Here is a 23,823-nt window from a genome sequence, read left to right as displayed (position 1 = left end):
GCACTGCCCACTGGGGAAACAATCACAACACAGGGCACACGTGCCAGCTTCCATGAAACCCCTGAACAGGAAATGGGGGAGAAGTAAATGAAGGCATGTGCTGCCTTCTAAAGCACCACCCTTTTTCCAAAGCCTTTTTACCAACATAACACAAATGGGAATGAAAGTAATGTCTGCTTCTAAAATCCACTCTCAGCTCCCAAGACTAACACAGCACTGCTCGGACACAGAGACTGCAGCACAATGTATCATCCATCCCCTCCCAGCTGCTCTCTGATCCCACTTGAACCTTTAAATTCCTCTCCAGTAACTGCAGGGGTAACCCAGAAAGCTTAAAGACAGCTAAAGGTTGTTGTTTCTTGTAGATCCTGGCCCAGTGTGCTGAGAAGAACCAAGATGAAACACAGCAAGGATTTTTAGATGCTGGGATCTTGCTCTGAGAAGGAGTTCACAGATCCCACTCTGAGGAATGCTACATTTAGGTTAAAAGTGACAGAGAACAGGTATTATGGGATTAGCCAAGGGAGAGGAGGTACCAGGCTCCGAGAGGCCTGCCTGCCTTTGGTATGTTCTGTTCTAATGAAAGGTAACAAAAAGGTCAGCTCAGTAGTCATAAATTAGATAGGATGGACATCTGGGGGGGGAAGAAGAGCTGAGTCAAGGGGTTTTTAGCAAGACCTTAGCACATAGTCAGGAAGAGCTGAAAAGTTCATTGGCAATGAGGAAAAGAAAAATGACCCTCATGAGGCTGAAGAGTTGGAAGGACCCCCAGGAATCTCTCCAAAAGGACATGACTCCACCTCAAGCTCCGCCTGAACCCTGCCTAATATGAATATTATCACTAGATGTTGTAATTTTAATGAATATTCACGTGAAATATTGTAATCCCTCGCCAAGACTGTAAGAATTGCCTGCCTTTTCACTGAAAACTTTACAGCTATTTTGTCCCATGAACTGGTGGCTCTCCAACGTTGCACAAAATAAATACCTTTGCTGCTTAAAGACCAAATTTTGTCTCTGAGCAGTTATTTCCTGCTGGTTTTGGCAACAAAGACATGACAGACCTCAAGGTGTAGAGTTACCAGCAAAACATATGGTGTCCTCTGACACTCAAATAAAACCTTCCAAAAGTCAAAATTCTTCCTCAAAGTGTAGATTTGCCTTTCTTAAACAATTCCAATTATTCTGCTGTAAAAATACACCTGATGTGAAATTTCTCACATCAAAGAAAGATTTCACAATTCAGAGAGAACAAGAAAAAAATCAACAATAAATTTGCCATAAAACTACTTGCCAGAGAGTTACTGTAAAATTGTTTTCGTTCAGTAATATTAAAAAGTATTCAATATTCAAAATCTTTTCTCTCTGCAGATAGGGTAGGGCAGTCTTCCACTCTTTGTCCTTTAATTCAACATGCAAAAGCTCTGTGCTAAGCACTGCACTACTCACCAGATAAGTTGTTTCTTCTCCATTTCTAACATACCTGAAAAAGGTTCTGTCTCTTGCTGCTAGGAGTTAATACAAAAATTTACTATGTAATACTGCTGTGTACCTACTGAATAAATATTACAGGAGTTAAAGGAGTTTTTCTACTGCTAGCTGGGCTTTGGCAGAACAGGAGCTGGGCCAACATACACTGGAGACTTCACACATTTGAATAGGGGACACTGCAATGTTTAACAGATATAGAATAAAATAAATCTGAGATTACTAAAACTCTCAGCACACAGGGTTCCCAGGTTGTTCTGAACACAGGAGCAAGGTAATCAGTTTTCAAGGAAGGCCACATAGTCAGTCAATCTGGCCAACTGCTGTTCATTGGGGATTGGTGGGACCGCAGCAGGTTCTAAAAAGAGAAAACAAATGCATCATTCATGAAATTTAGGAAGCAAATCCATCATCAATACCATCCATCACAACAGTAAGGAAAAAATTAAATGCATCAGACTGCTGAACAGCTTCCTGGGGGCACACCTTAACTGTATCTTCTACCTGCACAGCTCTAGCTGACAGGAGTTTGCTGTTATCTGTAACATTCAGTAGTCCAAGAGCTACCAACAGCAAAAACTGCTGCAACAAGTCCCATCTGTCAGCAGCCTCCAGAATTTTTTTGCACATAATGGAGTGTGAATAATGAAGCCTGACAGTACTTTCACCTGACAAAAATGCTCCTGGTGCTCCTTGGTGGCTCCTTTCCTTACAAGCTGCCATTCTAAAGACACCAAACAAATCTGCTGGGGGATCTGACAAACAAAACACACAGGACTGCACGGGCTGCAGGAGAATGAGGGCACATGCAGAGCCTTAGATAAGTGCCAGCTGACCTGAGATCTTGGGTGAACAACAGGTTGGAAGGCAGGTGACTAAAGCCAGGGACATAAATTAGGAATTAAAAAGCAGATATAAAAAACAGTAGCAGGAAAATTTGCATTTTCTCTTCCTGAAGAGTCATCAGGCCAGCATTCAGAACACAGTGAGAGCATCCACACTGCTTAGGGCTGCAATTGCATGTCAGAGGAGGCTGACAATCCAGTGAACGTTTTCAAAAAGCAAGCTCCTGGAATTAAATCTCTATACTTAAGACATTTTGGCAACTGCTAGACACAGGAAGCCATCTATTCAGACCTGCTGTCACTGTCTTGGGAACAAGAGAAAACAGCTTTTTGAGAATCCAACATAATGTCTTCCATCTCAATCTATACTTGAGCTCTGAGGAAAACCAGAAAATCGCTGTTTCTGCAGGGGAGAAGGACTTCAGAAGTCCCACATTATGCAATTTTAGCCAAAATTGTTTTGTTTTACAGAGGCTGTTCTACCCCTGCTTTGGAATCTGCTCCCTCCTTCAGCTATGGAAGTGGGAATCTCAGCAATGTCAAGTACTTCTTACAACGTGAGGGAAAGAAGACAGAGGGATAAATGATCCTGTTTACCCACCACCTGATTGGGGTGATTTGTTTGGGTTTTTTGAGAGGGCAGTGACAACATTCACTTCTCTGGAACTTAATTCCCACTTTGTGGTGCTGGTGACAATCCTTAAATCCATCTAAATGCACATTTACTATATATAAACAAAAATACCTGATGAAGGAATAAATCTCTTCAAGGAAGCTTCCAGCACACCTGAAGAAAAACACATGAAAGTTAGTCCAGTGGAACAATTTTAAACAGTTCTATACAGCAAGTCAAAACTGGGTTCAAAGGTAATGAAAATCAAACCTGTTTGTTTATCACACTTTATTACATAGACAAAAAGCAGAATACCCAAGCCTTAGCTGCTTCAAAACAGATTACAGTCTCCCACCTCCTTCTTTTGCCTCAGCAGTAGTTCCTGCACTCAGTTTTGAAAAAAAAATATATAAAATCCCCCACATATAAGTAGTTCCCAGTACTTGTAAGCTCTGCCTAGTTTGCAACCAGTTCATAGAAAACCCCACCTGATCACATACAAAAGCTCAGGGCTCTGGTTGGATTTGTGCTCTGAGGAATAACTTTCAACACCTTGCCTGGCACATCTTTATTATGCTGTTCTGAGCTCTGAACACCTAAAAACTGCCCCTACAAACAGTGTATTTTCTTAGCCTAATAGATCTGGCCCTTTTAGATATGCTGGGATTTGGCTCCTTCTTCCAGAGCTGCACAGAGCAGTTTAAGACCAGTCATTCCATACTGCTTTCATAGCTTAATATTTATTTTTGCCTCAGCCAAACACAGATAAAGCTTTAGAAAAAAAAAAAAAAAAAAAAAGACAAGTATTTCTGCAGATCAAGCTTTGCACAAACAGAAATTCTGTCATCAACAGAATGACAGTGAAGAAAAGATCCAGCAGAATAAATTTTAAAAGCAAAGGAAATTACACCAACAGCTAGAGCTCCTCAGAAGACAAGGATTCGCTCAATCCCTGCCCAAAGAAGTTCTGATTCTCCTGAAAGAATTCTCAGGTTCAAAATAGTGTATTTTTTACTCATCTTTCTTAGATTAAGACATGTCATTGCAGGTCACCCAGCTGATGTGCCACTGAGTCAGAGCCAGCAGCAGAGGAGCAGGAGCAATCACAGTGTATCCTGACAGCTTTTGTTTAAAAAAGTTCATGGGAGGATGTAGTTTAATCCAAATTACTCAGAAGTCCAAACCAAACCCACTACTTTGTACTTCCTTACATTTATACATGCCCCATGTTTACAAGCAGCATCAGCCTCCAAAAAATACCTAACAGAATTCTGGGCGAGGTTTTAATTAAAAACTGCCACCTAATTCCTCGAAAAGGCTGAACCCAAGGTTTCATGGAATAACAGCTCCACCTACCTGGCTTTTTAGGCATCACCATGCGAGTTGCAAAGTCTGCTTGCCAGCCCTGCTCTAGCACACCTGGAAAAGCATTTTTACACTTGTAAGAACAGTCTTCTTATGTGACTGCTAGACATGCAAAACAAAGATGTACATTAAGGCCAGTAGAAAAGTATCTCTGGTCACTGCCTCTGTGCCATAACTCCAATACAAATTTCTTGCTACAATATTTATATTTAGACATGCAGTTCAACAAATAACATTGTGAAAGCACACGGAATTAGCTTCATGTTGCACTCTTCCCTCACCCTGGAATTGTTTTAACATCTAGAAGGGGAGAATAAACAATAACCAGTGGCAAATAATTTAAAAAAAATACAACCATTATCCAGAACAAAGACATTATTTCTATGCCCCATCACTTGTCTTTATAACAGTCTCTGAATCTGTATACATGTTTTTATTAATCATCACTTAGAGCTCTCTGATCTCAATCACCCATACAACAACTACTCAGGGAATAGATGCCAAGTACCTTTCACAGCTTCTTCTACAGGAAGTCCAACAAAAGCTGCAAAATCATCTGCAACTATTGATGTATAAGCCTGAGAAACCAGTGCAAAGGCTCGTTTCCTGGTGGCATCTAAGGACAGAGAAACACTGTAAGCAGATGGAGACTCATCTCCACAGGTAGGAAACCTGAGAACGTTTTCCCAATCCTGATGCCTTTGGAAAACCACTACCAGCTGCAAAGTGAGCACTTCAGAAGTTCCCCCTCCCCTCCCACACTTCACTGTCGTACTACGGTCAGCAGCCAGAGACAACAACTTGCTCTGCCAGGACAAAACCCCTCTGAGACCACAATGACCTCCAAATGCAGGTCTTGGGCACTCCCACCAGTACACAAACCACTTCAGGAAACCCTGCATCTGATGGCATTCTCCACTTGCAGTAGGCTTGTGTGTCAAACAGTTCAGAAACACAAAAAAAAAATCTATTACAACAATTAATTAAATTATTAATGGCATCTAAAAATCACTTGTTTCTATAGCTACAGAGAATTTGTTATTGCAGAATACCTCAGAAGGCTTCTTAGCAGTCTGTGCAGCCCTCTGGTAGCAAGAATTTGCATGTTACTGTTTCACAGTCTCTAAAACTGTCAAAATATTTGTCTCAAGTCACAGGTAACGGATAAACCTTTTTGTAAGTGTCAGAAGGTTCTGAAATGCCAAGTCACATTCCCTAAATTACTGCTTAGAAGTCTGATAAAACTGGGTAACTAATGGTCAGTTTTGCTGTTACAGAACAAACCACATGGTTTATGAAATTCCAGTATGAAAGAATATACAATCACAGACACAACCCTAATAAAAACAATTTAGTTTGTTGCTACCAGGTATTGTCACGAGATTTTTATTTACCTCTGATATCTAAAATCCTTTCGGGAAAACCTACAAAAACTTGGCAACAGTTCTGATTTTTCATAATTAGTCATTTGTCTGTTTTGTCTCTGTGTTTGAGCACACAGGAATCATTTTGGGCAATTCCCTGCTGCCCACACAAGTTCATTTTGTACCTCTGAGTGCTTCCATGATTGGCTGGATGGTCTCGGACCACTGATGTGCACTGATTGTTGAATAGATTCCTGGGAAGTCTCTCTGCCAGATTCTCTGTCCCACTGACCAAACTGCACCAAGTTCAGCATTTGCCTGTTGTGACAAAAAAAAAACCCTCCCAGGTGTTAATCCAGAAGAATGTCTTCTCTACAATGGTCATAGCTATAAACCCATTTCCACTTCCAGGTTTTCACACAGTGTTGCTGTGCACCAAATACAGCAGGATTCTGAGTTAACTTTGGTCCAGATACCATTGACTCCACTGACATAACTACTTTTCTCTTTAAAGAAAATTATTCCAGAACTATCTCTCTGTCCCACCTTGACCGTGAGGTTTCTTAAACAAGGCTACAGAACAGTTGTTTTCTTGTAAAATGTGTGATTTCAAATTAAAAATCTAACAACAGAGGAGTCTGGAAGCATTTCTGGTGCTATATTTAGCTGAATCCTCCAAACATATCTTTGATCCAGATTAAGTGGAAAACAAATGCTTTCAGAAAGTTTATCCAGTTGGAGATGCAACTTATCTGAAGTCACTCTGTCCTGCCCAAGGTTTTCTGTCCCCTCCTGTGGAATGTGCCCCATCCCAGAGTTGGATCCATTGCTTTTCCCCAGCTGACCACCCTTTATCAGGAGACTTCCTACTATAAAGTCTACAGATTGACTGAACTCTATTGCAGCAGATTCCTTGTGAAGGGAAAGAGGGAACAGACGAGGAGATCTTAAAGCCCAGCACACTGGGTGAGCTGTTCCCAGCACAGAACCGAGCCCGAGGCTACTCACAAACAGAGTTCTCAGGTCAAAACTCACCATTTGCAAGCTTACATGAAACTATGATAGCACCAAAAGGCAGCTGATGAAGCACTTACAGATTTGATGGCAGGAGGGATTCTTTTCCAGAGATACCGAGCGTTATTCCTAAAAAAAATGAAGTTAAAATAATTCTCAGACTTTCTGCAAGGAAACACCAAAAGGTCTGTTCTGATCTGTCATGAACAGTCTCAGTGCTTTGAAACAGTTCTTCTAGGCAGGAATATTTTACACTGAAGAGGAAAAGCAAAGCTACTCTCCAGCAGGCAACACGACTCAAGTAACACAGCAAACAGTTCATTAATAGCCTCATTTAGCCAGTTTGGGAGAGGTTTTTCATTTGAGTGCAGCATTTCTCAGAAGTTAGGTTTGCCACACACATTCTGGGGATTGGGACATATGAAACATTTAGTAATTGTTCTCTGTAGAGCACAGAAGCCCAAACTGAAATGGTTACGAGTTCTAAAATTTAAAATGTTAAATAAAGAAAAAGACTCACTGCTTTTCATTAAAGCACAATTCTAAAACTTCACAGTTGTAAAACCTCAAATTCCTCTGAACCAAGGTTATCTGCATTAAATATTCAGTATCAGCCTTCAGGGAATTTGCCCTGGAAGAATATACATCTACAATCCAGGAAAACACTCCAATCTTGGAATTCCCCACACCACTGCTTCCTTTGGGGCTTGGTAAGCAAATGTGGCACTGACATTTTTTCTGCCTGAATAAATAATCAGTAATTTCTCACTAAAATCCCAAGTGCAGTGAATCAAGTTCATACAGGGACGTGGCAATCCCATACCAGATCAAACTCACAGGATCTCTGCTACCTGCAGATTTAGCTCCTTCAAGCCAACAGTATCCCTCATTTTTAACATGGACAGTCCGGAGTTATCCTGCTGGAATTTAAACCCTGAAAACAGATTCAGCCTTGAACAGCTATAAATCAAAACACTGAAATGTTTGACACTGCCCAAAGCAGCCAACTTCACTGTTTAAGGAATTTTAATCCTAAATGTCCCTACAGTTCAAAAGGGTGGGGAGGACCAAACAAAGGAGAGTAATTTCCCAGAGTCAGATCGAGGGGTCAAAGAGACTTAATCCCATGAATACCACTCTTTCCTTTTAAACACAGCACTGCCCACTGGCATTTTGTTACTCACACAACCAATTCCTCACAATCTGGCAACTGCAGCTCAAGCTGCTGGTGACAAACCCCGGGACTAAAGCCACAGGTGGAGAGAAGCCACTCACATGTCATTGTGCAGCAGGTACAAAGCCAGAAGCTGGCCATAAACAAGGGGGGTTGCAATTCCTCCAGGAGCCTGAAAACAAACACAAATCGTTCTGTTACACATTTTTAGAGCAGTAGGATACAAAACAGAGCAGGAAGCCAAGTTTCATGAAAACTGAACACTCCAAGACAACCGATTGGGGTTTTTTTTCCACATCCCATCATAGGTCTGGGCAATTTTTTTTATATCAATGCAGTTGTATTTTACAACGAAGCTTCAGGCTGCCCAAACCACGTACCAGCCACTGCTCTGAAGCTTGGGAATGGGGCAGAAGGGAAGTCCATTTACAGGAATGTGGGGAATCAGAACCAGCCCTCCCTCCCAGGGAGTGCTGGGAGCACACCCAGTGCCACACTGCCCTCAGGCACAGCTGGCAGAGAACAGCTGTACCCTGTGCTCCTCCAAAGGACAGGAATGCACCTTCACAGCTCCTGGCTGGAAGGGGCAGCCATACTCAACTCTCCCAGCCCCAGAAGGCACTCTCCTGCTCCTCTCGGCCCGGGTGCCCATCACCTGAGGCAGCAGCAGCTCCTGCTTCCAGCACAATTCCCTCCAGGTCCACAGCACTCCCCACAGAACTCAGGGCTACCAGGAGGCTGCAGCACCACACTGGGCACACGAGAGGCACCTAGGCTCAGCACAGGAACAGCAGCTGGAGCTGGATGCTGCACCCCTGGAACCAGGGACCTTTTCCAGTGCACGATGGAATTTCCACTGCACAGCTCTGTGCCCAGCACCAAAGTTCTGCTGGCGCCCGGGATCACACACAGGATCACCCACTTCCCTCCACTTGCTGAGGCAGCCAGATCTAAACTCAGGATCGCAAGAGCTCCCAGAGAGCGAAATTCGCAGCCCACCCTTCTTTCAGATCACTGCAGAGGCATGTGTGAGCTCCACGTATAGACAAGCACTGGGAACTCCGCCCAAGGATAAATCTCTCTGGATGCCACGCGGGAAGAGCCTGTGCCGTGCCCGTGGTGCCACTTCTGCAGCCCCGGCTGCTGCCTGGAGCCCCGACAGTGCCCGCAGCAATTGGACGCTGCTCGGGCAACAGAATTATACTGAAATGCACTAATTTGCCTGAAACTCGAGAGTTTCTCGAGGGCTTTCTGGAGAGCCCAGGGGACGATTCTGAACACTGTGCCCTGCGCACCTCACACACACACACTCCACACACCCCCCTCACACACCCCCAGCCCCGGGCCCTGCCCACCCTACTCCCCGTGCTCCTGCACCTCCAGCTCCCGAGTCTCGCACTGCTCCAGGAGCCTCCTGAAGCTCTCGGCGCTCTCGGCCGCCACCGCCACCGGCATCTTCCCGCGACGTCACTTCCGCTCCCAGCCCCCAGGGACTTCCGCCCAGCGCTCTGTGCGCGGGGACCGCAGGGCGGCCGGGCGGGGGCGTGGCCAGGGAAATGGGCGTGGCCAAGGGGAGGGGCGCCCTGAGGGCGGTGCGCGCCGGGCGGCCGCGGTTTTTCGGGGTCGCGCAGATGAATCCTTTTTAAACTCCGTTATTTCTGCGAAATACGCAGAATTCCAGTGTCGTAAACGTAATTACCTTCAGTTTTCCGTCTGTATACGTCGCCTATTGCGGGATGTATGAGATACGTGCTCCTATCCCGTATTTCACATGACATGCGATTAAGGGATACACTTTAGGGAGAGGAAGTGCTTTTCCAGCTTTTCCAGCTTTGTGCCTGTTTGTGATGGGTTTTAAAAATAGTTTTACAGTGGCAGTTCTCCATAAAACCCCCTGCCATGCAGAGCAAACAGCACGGCCGGAGAGACCACAGAATCATGGAATGTCCTGAGCTGGACGGGACCCACAAGGACTATCGAGTCCAATTCCTAGCGCTGCACAGGACACGCCAACAATCCCTCCCTGTCCCTGAGAGCGTTGTCCAAACACTCTTTGAGCTTGGGCAGCAGTGACTGCACAGCCCTGCCCGAGGAGCCCAGCGCCCTGCCCGTGGTGGCAGCAGCTCTGCGGGCCCAGAGCTCTGGCTCAGAGGGGTGTCGGCCACAGCCCTGTAGCCTGGGCAGCCGCGGGGGCCCGGACTGGCTGCCAGCCCTGCCTGTGCCACTGCCCCTGGCCGGCAGCACCCAGCGGACGTGCCCTGGCAGGGCCCCCTTCCTCTGCTTGTCCCCAGCCAGGCCAGCCTGGCCACCTCGGGGGTGTGCCCACCCTGCTGCTGAGGCCTCCAGGGCTTCTGCCACAGGGATGGGAGCTGCCTCGAGAAAGCACCAGAGCAGCCAGGTGGCAGGGAAGGAGGTGGCTGCCTGGGGCTGCTTATGCCCTCTGCCCCCCAGTTCCTCAGGGGCTTTTTTCCCACTCTATTAGTTCCATCACTGCAATGAAGAGAACCATGGAGAGCTCCTGCACTCTGCTGTGGTCCTGGTGGAAAGAAGGAGGAAAAGACCTCAGCACCAGGTTCTCCATGCCCACGTGGGCACAGGCCTCAAAATCCACAGGGCACAAAGTTTCCCGGCAGTACCCAAAGCCCGTTGGGGGGGGGTGGCACAGAGACGTTTTGAAACAGCGGCCTGAGCACCTCAGCCAGCTGCAGGCTGGTGCAGATGGATATTAGGATGTATTTCCTGTTGAACCTGTTCTGGAGCTGTGTCTGGAGCCTGTTCTGGAGCACATTTGTGAACACAGAGAGGGTCAACCTAACCACATCTCTGTCTGCATCCTGCAGTAGCTCCACAAGGCTTTCACTCAGGCTCCAAACAAATGCTCTTGTCCTGTGAGGAACACAGTGCTGTGCAGTGAAGCCATGAATGGCTGCACTGCCAACACTGCTCTGGTGGTGCAGCCCCACGCTGCTGTCACGGGGCCCACAGGCCAAAGGCGTGTCCCAGAGGATTCAGGCAGCTGAATGGGGAGGAGGAGAGCTGGGAGCAGCTGCCACAGCTGCCAAAACTCAGCCAAGTCCAAGTGACTGCGTTGCACAGCTTCAACTGGCAAGTGACTGCTGGCACGGCTTCAACCAGCTGCTCCCTTCTCATCCTCGAGGGATCCTTGCTGAGCACCACGAGGACTCTGAGCACCAGGTGATGCCGCTATGTGCTACACAACTTCCTAGAAAGGATCTGCAGGACCCTGTCACCGCATTCTCTCGTGTCCAGGCAGTGCAGAACCTGAAAGGCAGGGAGCAGTGACGGGGTGCCCGGCCGGCAGGAGCCCAGACCCGCACAGGGCTGTGCCCAGGCAGCAGCACAGCGTGCAGGCACCGTCCCGGGCAGCTGCGGCTGCGAGAGGGCAGCTCGGCGAGGCAGCGGTGGCCGTCAGGCTCCCCAGGGAACGCCATGGCAGGGAGTTCCCAGGGTGGCTCTTCCTTGCTCAGCAGCTCCAGCAGGTGAAATGTGATCCCCCTTCCCCTCTCCCCTTGCCCTCTATGCGGGCGCAGCCCAAATGACCCCAGGACCGCCCCCGCGACCCCACCCGCCCTGGGCAACCGCGCCGAGCGCTGGTTCTCTGCCTGCGGTACCGCTCTTTCACCAGCAGGCGGCAGCGGAGAGTCATTAAGGTCAGTGCGCATGCGCCTTTCTGTCGGCGGGGAGCCCTTACTGACCGTACGTCATCATCATGGCCGGGCTTCGCGAACGAAGATTTGGGAAGGGCTCTACCCACGTTTGTTACAAGAGCGTTGGTGGCTAAAAATGCGGTTAAGGCCTTCGAGCCTGCACAATGGATTTTTTAGGTGAGACACAGTGTGCGCTGAACTGAGCCCACCCTTTAATCCTAAGGTTCATCTGCCAGGGCCGAGCAAGCTTGGACGGTGGCAGCGAGGTCCTCAGGACGTAGGTTTGTTTAGAGTGACCTTCTCTTAGATGGATGGCCTTACAGGGCTGACGAGCTCCATCTGCCCGGGTTTAGAGTTGTCCTTCTCTTCTGTGTGTTCCGGGGCTCCCCTCTCAACTCCCACGATGGCACTGTCCGCACAGGCGAAGCTCCCATTCTCTCGTTCCTTTCCGCGCCCGGGGCCGTGAAGACTGACTACACAGGTGCGACTGGTCACCATCTTGCCCTTTCTTACCCCGTGACAGATCCTTCGGTTTTTAGTGCGCATGCGCGAACCTGCCGATACTTTGTACGTGCGTATCACGTGACCCTCGGGCTCAGTGGAGCGACTGCGCATGTGTGCACTTCTTTGCTGCAGTACTGCATTGAGTCGGCAGGTGTCGCCAGCGAGTCTCGCGCATGCGCACTGCCGCGCAGTCCCGGCCGGGCGGCAGCGGCCATTCCCGGCCCGCCCAGGGCGGGGATGGAGGGCGGACAGGGAGAGGGCCGGGAAGATTCCCCGGTGCGCAGAGCTTTTTCTGCCGCCTTCAGAGCGGGCACATCTTCTCACATTTTCAAGCCCTTTGTTTTTTCGTTTATATATTCAAAAGTCACATTTGTATTTTTCAAATGCTAGGAACTTTAAAAGTTTTAGTATTTTACACACGCACACACACCCTTCCTATGAATTTTCAGGTGTTTTTGGCCTGTAACCTTCCTTACTGGGGGATCCCACCTGACCCCCTTGATTCCCCACTCATCTTCTTTGAGGGGGGTGAGAGGAAATTCTGAGGTAAAAGTTCATCTTTTAGGGGTCTGGGGGCAGATCTTGGGGTGAAAAGGGTAAATTTGGCAGTGCAGGACAAAATCTTGAGGTAAAAGGGGTAGATATTGAGGTAAAAATGCAGCTATGGGGGTGAAAATGCAAATTTTGGGGGGTGGGAGAACATTTCTAAGGTAAAAAATCAGATTTTGGTGCCTGGGTGGAGATTCTGGGGTAAAATGGCAGAATTGGGGTAAAAGGGGCAGACTGGGAGTCAGAGGGGTTATTTTGAGATGGAAAAGACAGATGTGGGGTGACAATATCAGATTTTGGTATCTGGGTGGAGATTTTGGTGTGAAAGGGGCAGATTTTGAGGTAAAAAGGGCAAATTTGGGGTGAAAAGGGCAGATTTTGGTGCCTTGAGGGAGATCTAGAGGTTAAAAAGGCAAATATCGGGGTGGACAATGTAGATTTGGGGTGAAAATGTCAGGTTTTAGGGCCTGGGGGGCAGATATGAGACTAAAAAAGCTGATTTTGATGCCTGGAGGGAGATTTTGGGACAGAAATGGGCAAATTTGATGCAAAGACAGTCAGATTTGGGGTGAAAGGGTCAGATATATGGGTCAAAAAGGCAAAATCAGGGTGAAAAGTAGCAGATTGGGGATGAAAAGGGGCTGATATGGTGTAAAAATGGCAGATTTGGGGTGAAAAGGGCAGATTTTTGGGTCTGGAGTCAGATTTGGGATTTAAAAGGCTGATTTTGCTGTCTGGAGGGAGAATTCGGGGCGAAAATCGCAGATTTTGGGGTGAAAAGGTCTGATTTGGGGTGAAAGGGGCCAATCTGGGGGGGAAAGCTGCAAATTTGGGGTGAAAAGTGCTGGGTTTGAGGGCCCACACGTGGTGGGGAAGGGAGGGGCCCTGAGAGTGGCTCAGCTGATGAGAGCCTGGTGCTGGTAACACCAAGGGTTCGATCCCATATGGGCCTTGCATTTGGGACTGGACTCGGTGGCCCTTGTAGGTCCCTTCCAACCCAGAATATTCTGTGATTCTCCTTCACCCCGTCATTGCTCTCCCAGTGTCCCAAAAGACACCATCACCCCCCAGGCTCCAACCCCCTCCCCTTTTTTGCTCACCCCTAAAGAAGGCACGAAACGAGTCAAACTGCCCTGAACAGCAGCACGTTGCTTTAATAATGCCTTTGGCAAATGTACATTCTCCCCCAAAAAGGGGGCTCTGCTGGAAAACTGATGGCAGGAAAGCCCCTCAAAGGGCTGAAGTCCTCCCCTTCCCAGCTCCTGTCCCACTGCCCCGAGGCACAGGGGCAGTGCTCGGACAGTGCCTCTCCTCCCACTCAGGCTCCTGAGCTCCAGCAGTGCCAGGAGATGTCTCCTCCCTTCCCCAGGGCGCTGCTGCAGGGACATCCCCCTGGGATGGCAATCTGGGCTCCCAGACCCACCCAACAGCTCCAGCCCTCGTGTCGCTGCTGCTCCTCCCGCTCAGCCAGCAGGGCTGAGAGAGGGAAAACTTACAGAGGGAACTGGAAAAACCACCCCAAATCTCAGGAACTTTCTTTCTGCTAAAATCTTGTGCCTGTGTTTACATATCTCTGAGAAAAACACTCCCACTGGAGAAGTCCTGGATTTTCCTTTGGCATTCAATGAAGTGGCACAGCTCAAACTGATGCCATTAAATTGTCCATTTCCAAAATCCAGGTTGTCCTTTTTCCGTGGGGTTTTTGCTTGTTCCCTAGTCCACAGGGACCTCTGGCAGCTGCACTGCCCATGAGCTGCTGTGGGAAACACCATCGGGAGGGAGGTAGAAATAAAACAATTCAGGGCACTACCTCAAAATATTGGGGGAAAAGACCCCAATACCAGTCCATGGCCTCCCTTTGTAAACAGACACTGGGCTGCAAACACTGGCCCACCCAGCAAACAGCATCACACACATCCTTGCACTACAGCAGCTGGATGCCCTGGCTCGTGCACATCTTCCACATTCTCTCCTCAGTGAACACACAGCCTGGGCCAAAGTCCCAACTCATTCCTGAGTTAAAAGGGGAAAGGCAGGGACTAAAGTCACACCACCTCCCTCCAAGATCCCTTAGTGCATTTGGAGAAGGTCACTTCCCACACTCCTTCAAGAATCAGCAGATTCATTCCTGCCCGCCTCCTCCCTCTGAAGGAGCATCCTCGACGATGTTGCACTTAATGTTACAGTCATAAATCATGTAATTCCTTTGGGATTTGGCACTTCGTGCACCTCCAGTCACTGAAACATGTTAAAAGAATTAAGTGCAGAATGCTGAAGCTCCACTGTTCCAATTATATTTCAGTGGTATTGCTCAATGTACTAAAATCCAACACAATACTTAAAAAAATGAAAAGCAACATCCTCTCCCTCACTTCTAATTTTCCAGTTCAGCAGTCCTCCTAAGAACAGGTTAAAGAAAAAAAGAAAAGCCCGAGACTAGTGAACAAAATCACCTGCTTTCCACACGGTTTGTAAACAGAATACATTTTCGTTGGACCTGATTGCTTTTCTAAGAAAAAAAAATCTTGTACAGGTAAAAACCATCCAGTAGGGAGGGGTTTCTGAGCCCACCCCTCCCAGGTAAAGGATCTGAGGAGGAGCAGCACAGAAGGATCCAAAAGGGAGGTTAAAATTGACTGTGTTTGGTAGGAATATTTGAAAACAAAATGCTTTGCAGCTCTCTCAAGTCTGAAGCTCACAGAAACGAAATGAGCTTGCCCTCCTGCTGCATTCTCTGCCTTCTCTGATCAAGGGAGAATCACATCATGCAAATGATGGTAATGTGTCCCATGCCCCAAAAATTGACCAAATGATGCTGGTTCTGAGCCCCCAAAAGGCAACTCTTTCCTCAGCCAAAAGTTAAACTAAAATAAACCCCTCTAACTCAATTCTTCACGCTGATTTAAGTAAGTAATAAAGCCATCAAATGCTAATTTAACCTCTACAATTCTAAATATTTACTGCAGGGCTGAAAAATGAGATGTTTGGACGCCGAGAAACACAGATAGCACAGATTTCCATCATCAATCCCAAGCTGCAACAATATATGTAGCAGTGGTGAGTCACATCATAGCAGGCTACCTCATAAGACGAAAACAACGCTTGAAATTGCTTTTGGGCAGAAGCTCCCCGTCCCATTTGGTGGATCACCTTAGCATTGATACAGTATGTCACAGAACATCTGATCACAGGCAAGAAGGGCTTAGATGTTACGAAAAACGTCGCACTTGGAGGTGTCCCTCATAGGGAACGCGATCCCTCATCCTTCGGCAGCAACGGCTGCCATCACCGCTTCCTAGGAGCCTTCCCGAGGTGCCTTCTGCTGCCCTGAGGGTAAAACTGCCCCTGCGGGGATGCGCAGGGAGCGCTCCAGCCTGTCCGGCGGGCTGCGAGCGCGGCTGCTTTGATCGCAGGAACAAAAAGTCACCTCAGGGAGGTGTGTCAGACATAACCGTACACCAGGTAGCGGCTCGGCCAGCGCCGCCCCTCCCCGGGACAGGCTCGCAGTGGCCGCTCTGTGCTCGCTGCCCGGTGGGGCGAACGGCTCCGGCGGCGGGGCAGGGGCAGGGGCAGGGGCAGGGGCAGGGGCAGGGGCAGGGGCAGGGGCAGGGGCAGGGGCAGGGGCAAGCGGCGTGCCCCGGCTGCCCCCCCTCCCCGCCGCCTCTTTATTCCATATTTTTTTCCCTTTATAGGAAAAGCATGCGCGGGCCCGGGCGGGCTGCCCTGAGTCACCGCGGGCCGCGGCGCCCGCCCACGCCTCAGGAGCCCGGGCCGGGGCGGGGTTAGCGCTGCCCGCCGGGGCCGCAGCGGCCGAGCCGAAGAGGGGTCCCACCCCGCGGCCCCTCAGCCCCGCAGCCATGACGGGCAGGTAAGGCCGGGCAGGGGGGAGCCCCGGGGAGCCCCTGGGCAGGCGGGGAAGGGTCGGGAGCAGCTCCTGCTCGCCCTGGGTGACGCCGTGGTGTGCCCGGCGGGGAGGGCGAGGGGAGGACACTTCGCTGCTCCGTGAGGCTCGGGCGGAGCGGGGCCCGCAGGGCTGCTCCGCTGTGCCTCACCCGGCTGCCCGGGACACGGCGAGGGGCGGTGGGAGGACCGGCAGCAGAGCTGGGAGGCAGCAGCCGGAGGTGCGAGCGGTGCCCGCCCCACAGCCCGGTCTGTGCGGCCCATGGCGGGACCCGGGCTGGCGGCATCGCTGCCCCCACAGACCCGTCCACACGCAGCCCCTCTGCCCACACAGGCACTCTCTTCTCCTTCGAGCTGCCCTCGGGGGTAACATGTTCCAAGAGCTGCTTAACTCTGGAGCTTGATTCTCCACCTGTGCTGTCTGATAGTGGAGAACTCTGTAAAGTCACCTAATTGATGGATATAAATGAGGAAAACAGTAGGAAAAGCATTTACTAGCATTTTGCGAGGGTTTGCACAAGTCCTTTAGTGTCCCTTTGTTCTCCCATCTGTCAAATAAAATCCAGACGTTACAAAGCAGTTTGTGAAAATAAGCTTGCTTTTGTTATATGTCTTGGAGATGAGAAGCATGAAAAAGTAATACTAAAATTAGTAGGGTGCCCTTTTCAGGATACTCATCCTCCTGAATCTTACTATCATTATTGTAATCCTGAAGCATTGTTCTTCCCGACTAGGAATACTGAAACGGATCCACAGTAGTTTGTGTATAAGTATTCACTTTTCTTTTGTGTGATGTGTTGATGTTTGTATTATGCATCTTATGATAATTTGATAATGCCCGATTGGTAGGTTGTTGGGTATGGAAACATGCTGAATAATTCTATATGCTTATCTGTGATTTAGGTGGGTGTTAATTTTTGCTCTCTATGATGACAAATTGATGCTGTTGGGTGATTGTACATCGTCAAAACACTTCTGGGTTTTGCCTCTTGTCTTTAATGGTTCCTTTTTTTCTTTTTCTGACATGTGAAATAGGTGTGTATTTACAAGCTTACATTCATTTCCTTACAACTTGAAGCAGACTCAAGAGTCTTAAATGTTCACAAGTTATGGGTACCTATCCAGCTTCTAAATGGAGACAGAAAGAGAGGACCTGGGAAGAATTGTGGTTGTATGAACCCAGCTGATTTTATTATTACAGAACTGTGGTGTCATGCTGTTTAGAATGACAGGTTTTACCTCAGGTGAAATCACTCAGCTGAGGTGGACAGTGGGAAATGCTGGACTGTAATCCTTGTCTTCTCTCCATGCTTCCTCTGAAACCTGCCTGTAAAAATGCAACACCATTCAGTGACATGAAGCTGTGTGAGGCTGAGTGGGGAGTTCCAAGGTTGAGACCCTGCAGAGTGTGCAGTTCAAAGCAATGCAGGATTTCTCTCTCCTTTTCCTTGGGTGTATTTATAAAGAGGGTTGTTAAAACGAGCAGGCTTGGCTTTAGCTTGTGAAAAGTGAAGGCAAGTGTTATTTGATGTTCTCAGAAATGTTTGTCCTGGGAAGTTTGTCAGCTATGAACATTTCTGAAGTTCTGTCTGCTGTTGTTCCCAGGACAGAACAATTAACTGTTCTGTCCAAGATGTTTGTCACAGCTGTTTCCCTGTTAATGGTATCATCTATTTAGGGTGGCAGCTTCCTAGCAAAACGAGACCTGTATGGCAGGAGCACCCCCACAATGTGGGAACCTTCCCCAGCCAGGAACAGGATATAAATAGTCTTGAAACTTGACAGAGGGAAGGGAATGACTGTGATGTTTCACAGTGTGTTAAAGTGAAGGAAGACTGGAAAACACGAGGTGTTCAAACAATATTCTTTTTCATTCACCTTTCTTGTCAAATAAAATACAAAAGGACTCTCTTCTAGATACTCTGATTACTGATGCATTAATGGTAATTAAAATAAATGAAAAACAACTCAATTTTCATTGTGTTCTGTCCCATTCAGCTGCAGAGGAAATTTAAGTAGATGCAGTAATTTGATTTATTGATTTTTAGCATTAGGGGAAAAATATAACTCCAGGGAAAAAAAAAAAAAGATGTGCACTTCTATGTATTCATAGTAGAAAATTATTAAAATTAGGTGACTATTTAGCAAATGAAATTCAAATCTTACATGTATTACGAGTTAGATTGTTAGAGTGTGAGGACTGTGTTTTGTTAGAGAAAAGTGATAACTAGATAATTGGAATTTGCAAATAGTAATTGTGACTGCCAGGTCTGGGTTAGGCTATTAGTGGAGTAGAGGAGGAGAACCACCTCCCTCGACCTGCTGGTCACACATTGTGGTTTTATGACTTTACATGTTGTTTAAGTACATTTGGAAATAAACTCTGTATAGGAGATGGCACGATAGATGTAAAATCTGTATGTTTCTAAGCAGCCTTTCTGTGTTTTGCAGTGTTGAGAAATACAATTGGTGTGGTTTTTGGTGCCTTTAGAAGTTTACTGTGGTCCTTCCTTACTCATAAATAAGGGAAGACTGCTTCTAGAATTTTTATTTGATGTATTTGGTCCATCTGTTCATTTTGACTTTTGCATTTTTGAGGATTGTTGGAGTTTGGGATGGGATTGGTTCTTTTTGTTTGTTTGTTGGTTTTTTTGTTTGGGTTTTTTTCATTTAATAGTTCAGGGTTTTTTCTTTGTCTTTGTGATGGATTTGTTCCTAAGGAAGACCATCTGTGAATAACCAGTGAGCAAAACGTTGTCCAATGCCCAAAGTAGAAACTAAACCAGAATGGAAGAGAGTTTCTTTTAAGACTTTGCTGCTGTGGTGTTGATTAGAAAACACAAAAGTAAAATATGCCTGGGCTGTTGTATTGCCTTTAGAAATTAATAGAAAGCTCAAGAAAAACATTTTTCCTACATGCACGTTTCAGAGCGTAATTATTTTTGTAAGAAACTTTTATTATCACTGTACTTGGTTAAATTGGGATATGGATACGCCTATGTACTTCCTGTGGTCAACAAAAGAAGAGCAGCTGCATTTACAGATACACTTATTGATTGTTCCTAATCCAGTGGAGGTAAGAAATAAGGGTATATTATTTTTAATTAGGAGAACTGACTAGATGCTTTTTAATTGAGAGCTGCTGCTGCTGTGCATGTGCTCCATTTCATGAAACAGTTGCAAGTAAAAGGGTTTAAAAGAGGAGGAGGGAGTATAATGGGTGGTAATACTAAGAAAGGTTCTTGGCACTGAGTAGAAAGTACCTGCATCAAATAGAAGATGTCTCATCTCTCTGAGTTAGAAGCAGCCATTTCTGCTCTTCTGGGTTGAAAATGTGGTTTTAATCTTGTCTTTCCGTCTAAATCTGCTCTCTGTGGCTCTCTAGATAGATTTTTATCTTGTTGGAAAGTCTTTAGTCTGTTCTGAGGCCACAGAGGTGCTTCTCCAAGGAGGAACCACTTGTTAATGCCTGAAAGAAGTCTAGCTGCATTTTTCTCTGCTTTGGCCCAGAGAGTAACCACGTGTAAGATTTTGTCATCAGTCTGGTCTCTTAAAAGCAATGTGCCAAGAGGGAAAGAAAAACAAACCTGTGCCTTTTCACTCTTTATGTATGAGGTGGCAAGAGAGAAGTGTGTGAGTGAGGTTGTGCTGAGGGATGGGAAGACAGGATGTTTATTGTTGTGATGGAGTTTTTTCTCAAATCCCCTCATCCTCCCTCTTGAAGAAGAGTCATACTTCCTGTGGAAGAATGGTCATTTGGAAACCACTAAAATCATGTCATATGAGTCAGAACAGTAAAAGTTTAGGTGTTTGAGAGAGAAAGAGGTTTTTAGCCAGATTGCTGAAGGTTAAGGGAGATTAATGTTGTGGTGATTTAATTTTACATTTTAAAAGCAGTTTATTGCTCTAAAATTTAAAAGCTCAGCGAAACACCCAGCATGGAGGACATTTTTCTTCTGTTCCATTTACATCATAAAATAGAAATGGATAAACCACACTTACAATCTGAAAGAAATTATAGTGGCAGATTGCTGTCAGGTCAGGAGCTGAAACTCCCAGTGGCATGTAGGGTGAATTATAGATTTTGAGGTTGCTAATTTGTGGTTTCGAAAGTATGTTGTTCTTTATTTGTGCTTGTTCTGCTGTTTCTCTTTTTGTCAGAAGGGATATCTGCTGGTTAATATTGATTTAGAACTCATGAAGTCATCACTCCTGTCTTTTTTTTCCTCTGTAGCTTGCCAAACCATAGTCATGCTATGTATTTCATGCTCATGCTACAAAAATCCTCTTTTTTTTTTTCCTTACAATTTACTAAAAAGGAATTTGTTGGTGATGACTCTTAAGATGTTTTTTCATGGTGATGCTGAACAAATTACACTGACTCCATTGCTCACGTCCTCCACTCCTTTCCCTTTATTCTCTCAGAAAGTGACTTCTGTGTTCTCGGGTTTTACTCTTCCCAATCCCTACATCAGGCCCGAGGTATCTGTGCAGTGTGATCCTCTTTCTCTCTTGCAGTGGTGGGTGGACAGGGGGAGTGCTAGAAAGGGTGAACTCCTGTTCAGTTCCCAGCAGAGAGCTCTGGGGGCTGGAATGCCAAGTATGTTCCTTCTCCCTGCTTCCTGACGTCTGTTACATGCCACTTCTGCTGGCTACAGTGTGTCTGGAGAGCAGAAGCCTTCATGACTTTGTTTTTGGAATATGTTTTATCCAAATGGAAGGAACAGTTCAGTTGTTTACAGTACTGGTAGGACATTGTGTGGTGCAGCAGCCTGCAGGAAGTACTTGGAGATGCCTGGGTCAGATACGGACCTGCAGTGTTTGCTGGCAAGAGCTCTGGTAATCTGCTTTGCTTTGCTGCATTTCTCTGTGATTTGATCAGAAAGTTTTCTTGAATTAAGTGTCTTAATTATGTAAAGACACGGGATTTTTTATTTTTTAACCTCACTTATTACATTTATACAGATCCATTCTGCCAGGCGAACACAGAGTGAGGTGCTGATGTAGACCTTGGTGTGCTGCATTAAATAAGTAACACATGAAAGGTGGAATACAGGAAAGAATCAGATCCTTGAGGCTGTGGCAGAACGGGAGACAGGCTGTAAGAAATAATGCTCGAGCAGGGGTCTGTGCATCCTGCTTTCACTCTTCTACAATTTAAAGGCAACTCCCCAAAGGAAGGTGACTCACTGAGTGTCGATGTCGCTGCTGTTGGCTCCAGCTGTCTCTGCATTCCCCTGGACAGTGGCCTTGGGTGCCATGGCTGGGCTGAGGCTCCGGGGGTTGGCATCCTCCAAGCTCTACCAGCGCCGGCAGGATCGGCTCAGTGGCACCGGGTCCCTGCTGGGCACCAGGACACACACAGCAGCTGGGACCTGGGGGTATGTCTCTGAGGTGAAGGGAATGGTGTTGCTGCAGCATTTTCCAGGATTTCACAGGCGTTTGGTTCTGGTGGTAGGGGTTTTTTTGTTTGAAGTGGGAGTTGTCTGCACACAACCAGAGGGGATGAGGTTTATTTTAGTTTCCAAGTAGATTATGAAGGAAAGGACTTTCAGTTTTTAACAATAACAGGAAAACAGCAATGGAGAACCTTTCCCGTTTCTAGCTCTGTGCTAGACTGTTCAGAACCAGCATTAGTGCTAGTGTTGTTAATAGTGAAGTCTTTGGGCACCATGGGAATAAAAAAAATGGTGAAATGCAGTAATTTTTCAAAATGTCAATAAAATTCTATTGTTCCTTGTTTTTTAGGATTCAGTAGTCCATTTTTTCACCTATAATGTTAATAGAAAGCCTGTTGATTTTAGTTTTTGTAATTGTAAATAACTCCAATCAGCAGAAACTGAAGTTTCAAGTGTAGCTGCTTCATGAGATTGTTTAGAACATGTCAACCAGAGCTCCTTAAATCTGTCCAGACAATTCCATTGCTTGAGTTGATCATTACTTTTCCTATGCTTCACATTAAAATTTTACTTCACTTCTGAGTTTTCATTAGTGAATTATGTGCAGGAGATAAATTAAAAGGAGTTAAATAGAACTTAGTTTCTTGCATTTCAGGAGAACTGTGAGCTGCAGCAGCAACATGGGATCTGAAGGCTGTGTTGCTGGGGAGAGCACTGAGCATGCAGGAGAGATCTTCTTTTATTAGCAGTCAGGAGTTCCAATTTTCAGCCTTTTCTTAGCAGGAAACAGACCTGATGCTTGCCTGGAATCAAGGAATTGGTTTGGCCTCTCAATTTGAACTGTGGATCCCTTACTAGAACCCGACTTTTCCTGCTATTTTCCTTTTAGCCAGTAGCTACTGGTCAGCTGATAAATTTTCACTTTTCACTGCACAAAGTTGTGGGTGTGAATGTATGAGAATTTAGCAAGGAGGGAAGTGAGAAGGTAGTGAAGGAACTGGTGATGCCATCAAATGGAGAGGATGCTGTTCAGGAAGAGTGAGAAGCATGGAAGGGACCTGGGAGAGAAAAGAAAACAAGCATTGAAAAAGCATATGTACAGTAAATTGAGTACATTTTTCACATCATAGTTCTTAAAGCAAGGAGAGCACAAAGCCAACATGTTTTGGTTTTACTCAGCAGGTGACAGTGCTGAAGGTTATAATCCATTTGAGAAATTTGTCTCCTGTCTTTTAGTATTTTATCCACGGTTTTTGAGCTACTGATAATTTTTGCTTCTCCTTCCTGATGGGTCCTGATAGTTTATGGCCTTTCTTCAGGCAGATAAGAGGAATCCAAAAGTACTGCTGCTAGGTGGTGATAATTGATGAACACAATGGGAATGATTTGTGTTATCAGTGCTGGTAAACAAACATCACATTTAAGCTCCTTTGAGAGAATGAAAGTGAAGAAGAGAAAGATTAAATGTGTGTTAGGAGTTATTTATCAAATAGACATTCTGAGTGAAGTGGTACATACCTGTTAATTAAAGAGTGGGTTTCCTGTGTAAGAGGTATAATTTATTTAAAACCTGCACATTTCTTTCTGTTGTCGATGTTTGCCTGGGCTGAGTGAACACTGCTAAATGTGTCTTTTTAAGTGATTGGTCATGATTTACTGGCAATAAGTATTGCTTTGTGTTGAGAGGGACCTCCAGGTACCCATGGCATGGGTTTTTTTTCTGTGTGAATACCATCAGACTTTGCTGCTGCTGGTCTCAAAGTTCTGCCTGACAGCGGCTTCCCAAGCATGGACATTATACTCTGGTCTCAGCTGACACATATGGAATCTTTTTTAAACCCCTGACTTCTACTAACAGCAAATTGCTGTTGCTGGTAGGCCAAGGAGAGATTGGGGTTTTTTCCATATTATGACCATAAGTTGCATTTGTATATTTTTCT

At 46.4% G+C, this 23,823-nt stretch overlaps 2 protein-coding genes across 2 annotated transcripts in view; one reads left to right on the top strand and one right to left on the bottom strand.

Moving 5' to 3' along the window:
* Positions 1–132: 132 nt before the first annotated feature.
* Positions 133–9,390, bottom strand: COPS8 (COP9 signalosome subunit 8). Its single transcript, XM_064666801.1, has 8 exons — positions 9,241–9,390; positions 7,965–8,035; positions 6,770–6,818; positions 5,861–5,993; positions 4,820–4,927; positions 4,303–4,365; positions 3,079–3,120; positions 133–1,846 (listed from the first exon to the last, which is right to left on the bottom strand). Exons 1-8 carry the CDS (start codon positions 9,316–9,318, stop codon positions 1,767–1,769), a joined length of 624 nt encoding a protein of 207 aa, XP_064522871.1. The 5' UTR covers positions 9,319–9,390; the 3' UTR covers positions 133–1,766.
* A 6,878-nt stretch (positions 9,391–16,268) lies between these two features.
* LIMS2 (LIM zinc finger domain containing 2) overlaps positions 16,269–23,823 on the top strand; it is a 32,239-nt gene continuing 24,684 nt past the window's right edge. Inside the window, exon 1 of the mRNA XM_064666779.1 lies at positions 16,269–16,452. Within this exon, the coding sequence (XP_064522849.1) occupies positions 16,442–16,452 (11 nt within the window). The 5' untranslated portion in view covers positions 16,269–16,441. The remainder of the gene's footprint in view (positions 16,453–23,823) is intronic.

Source organism: Pseudopipra pipra, chromosome 10 (assembly GCF_036250125.1).
Source record: "Pseudopipra pipra isolate bDixPip1 chromosome 10, bDixPip1.hap1, whole genome shotgun sequence".
Taxonomy (NCBI): Eukaryota; Metazoa; Chordata; class Aves; order Passeriformes; family Pipridae; genus Pseudopipra; species Pseudopipra pipra.
Note: the sequence above shows the minus strand (reverse complement) of the source record. Positions and strands in the feature narration are given on the sequence as shown.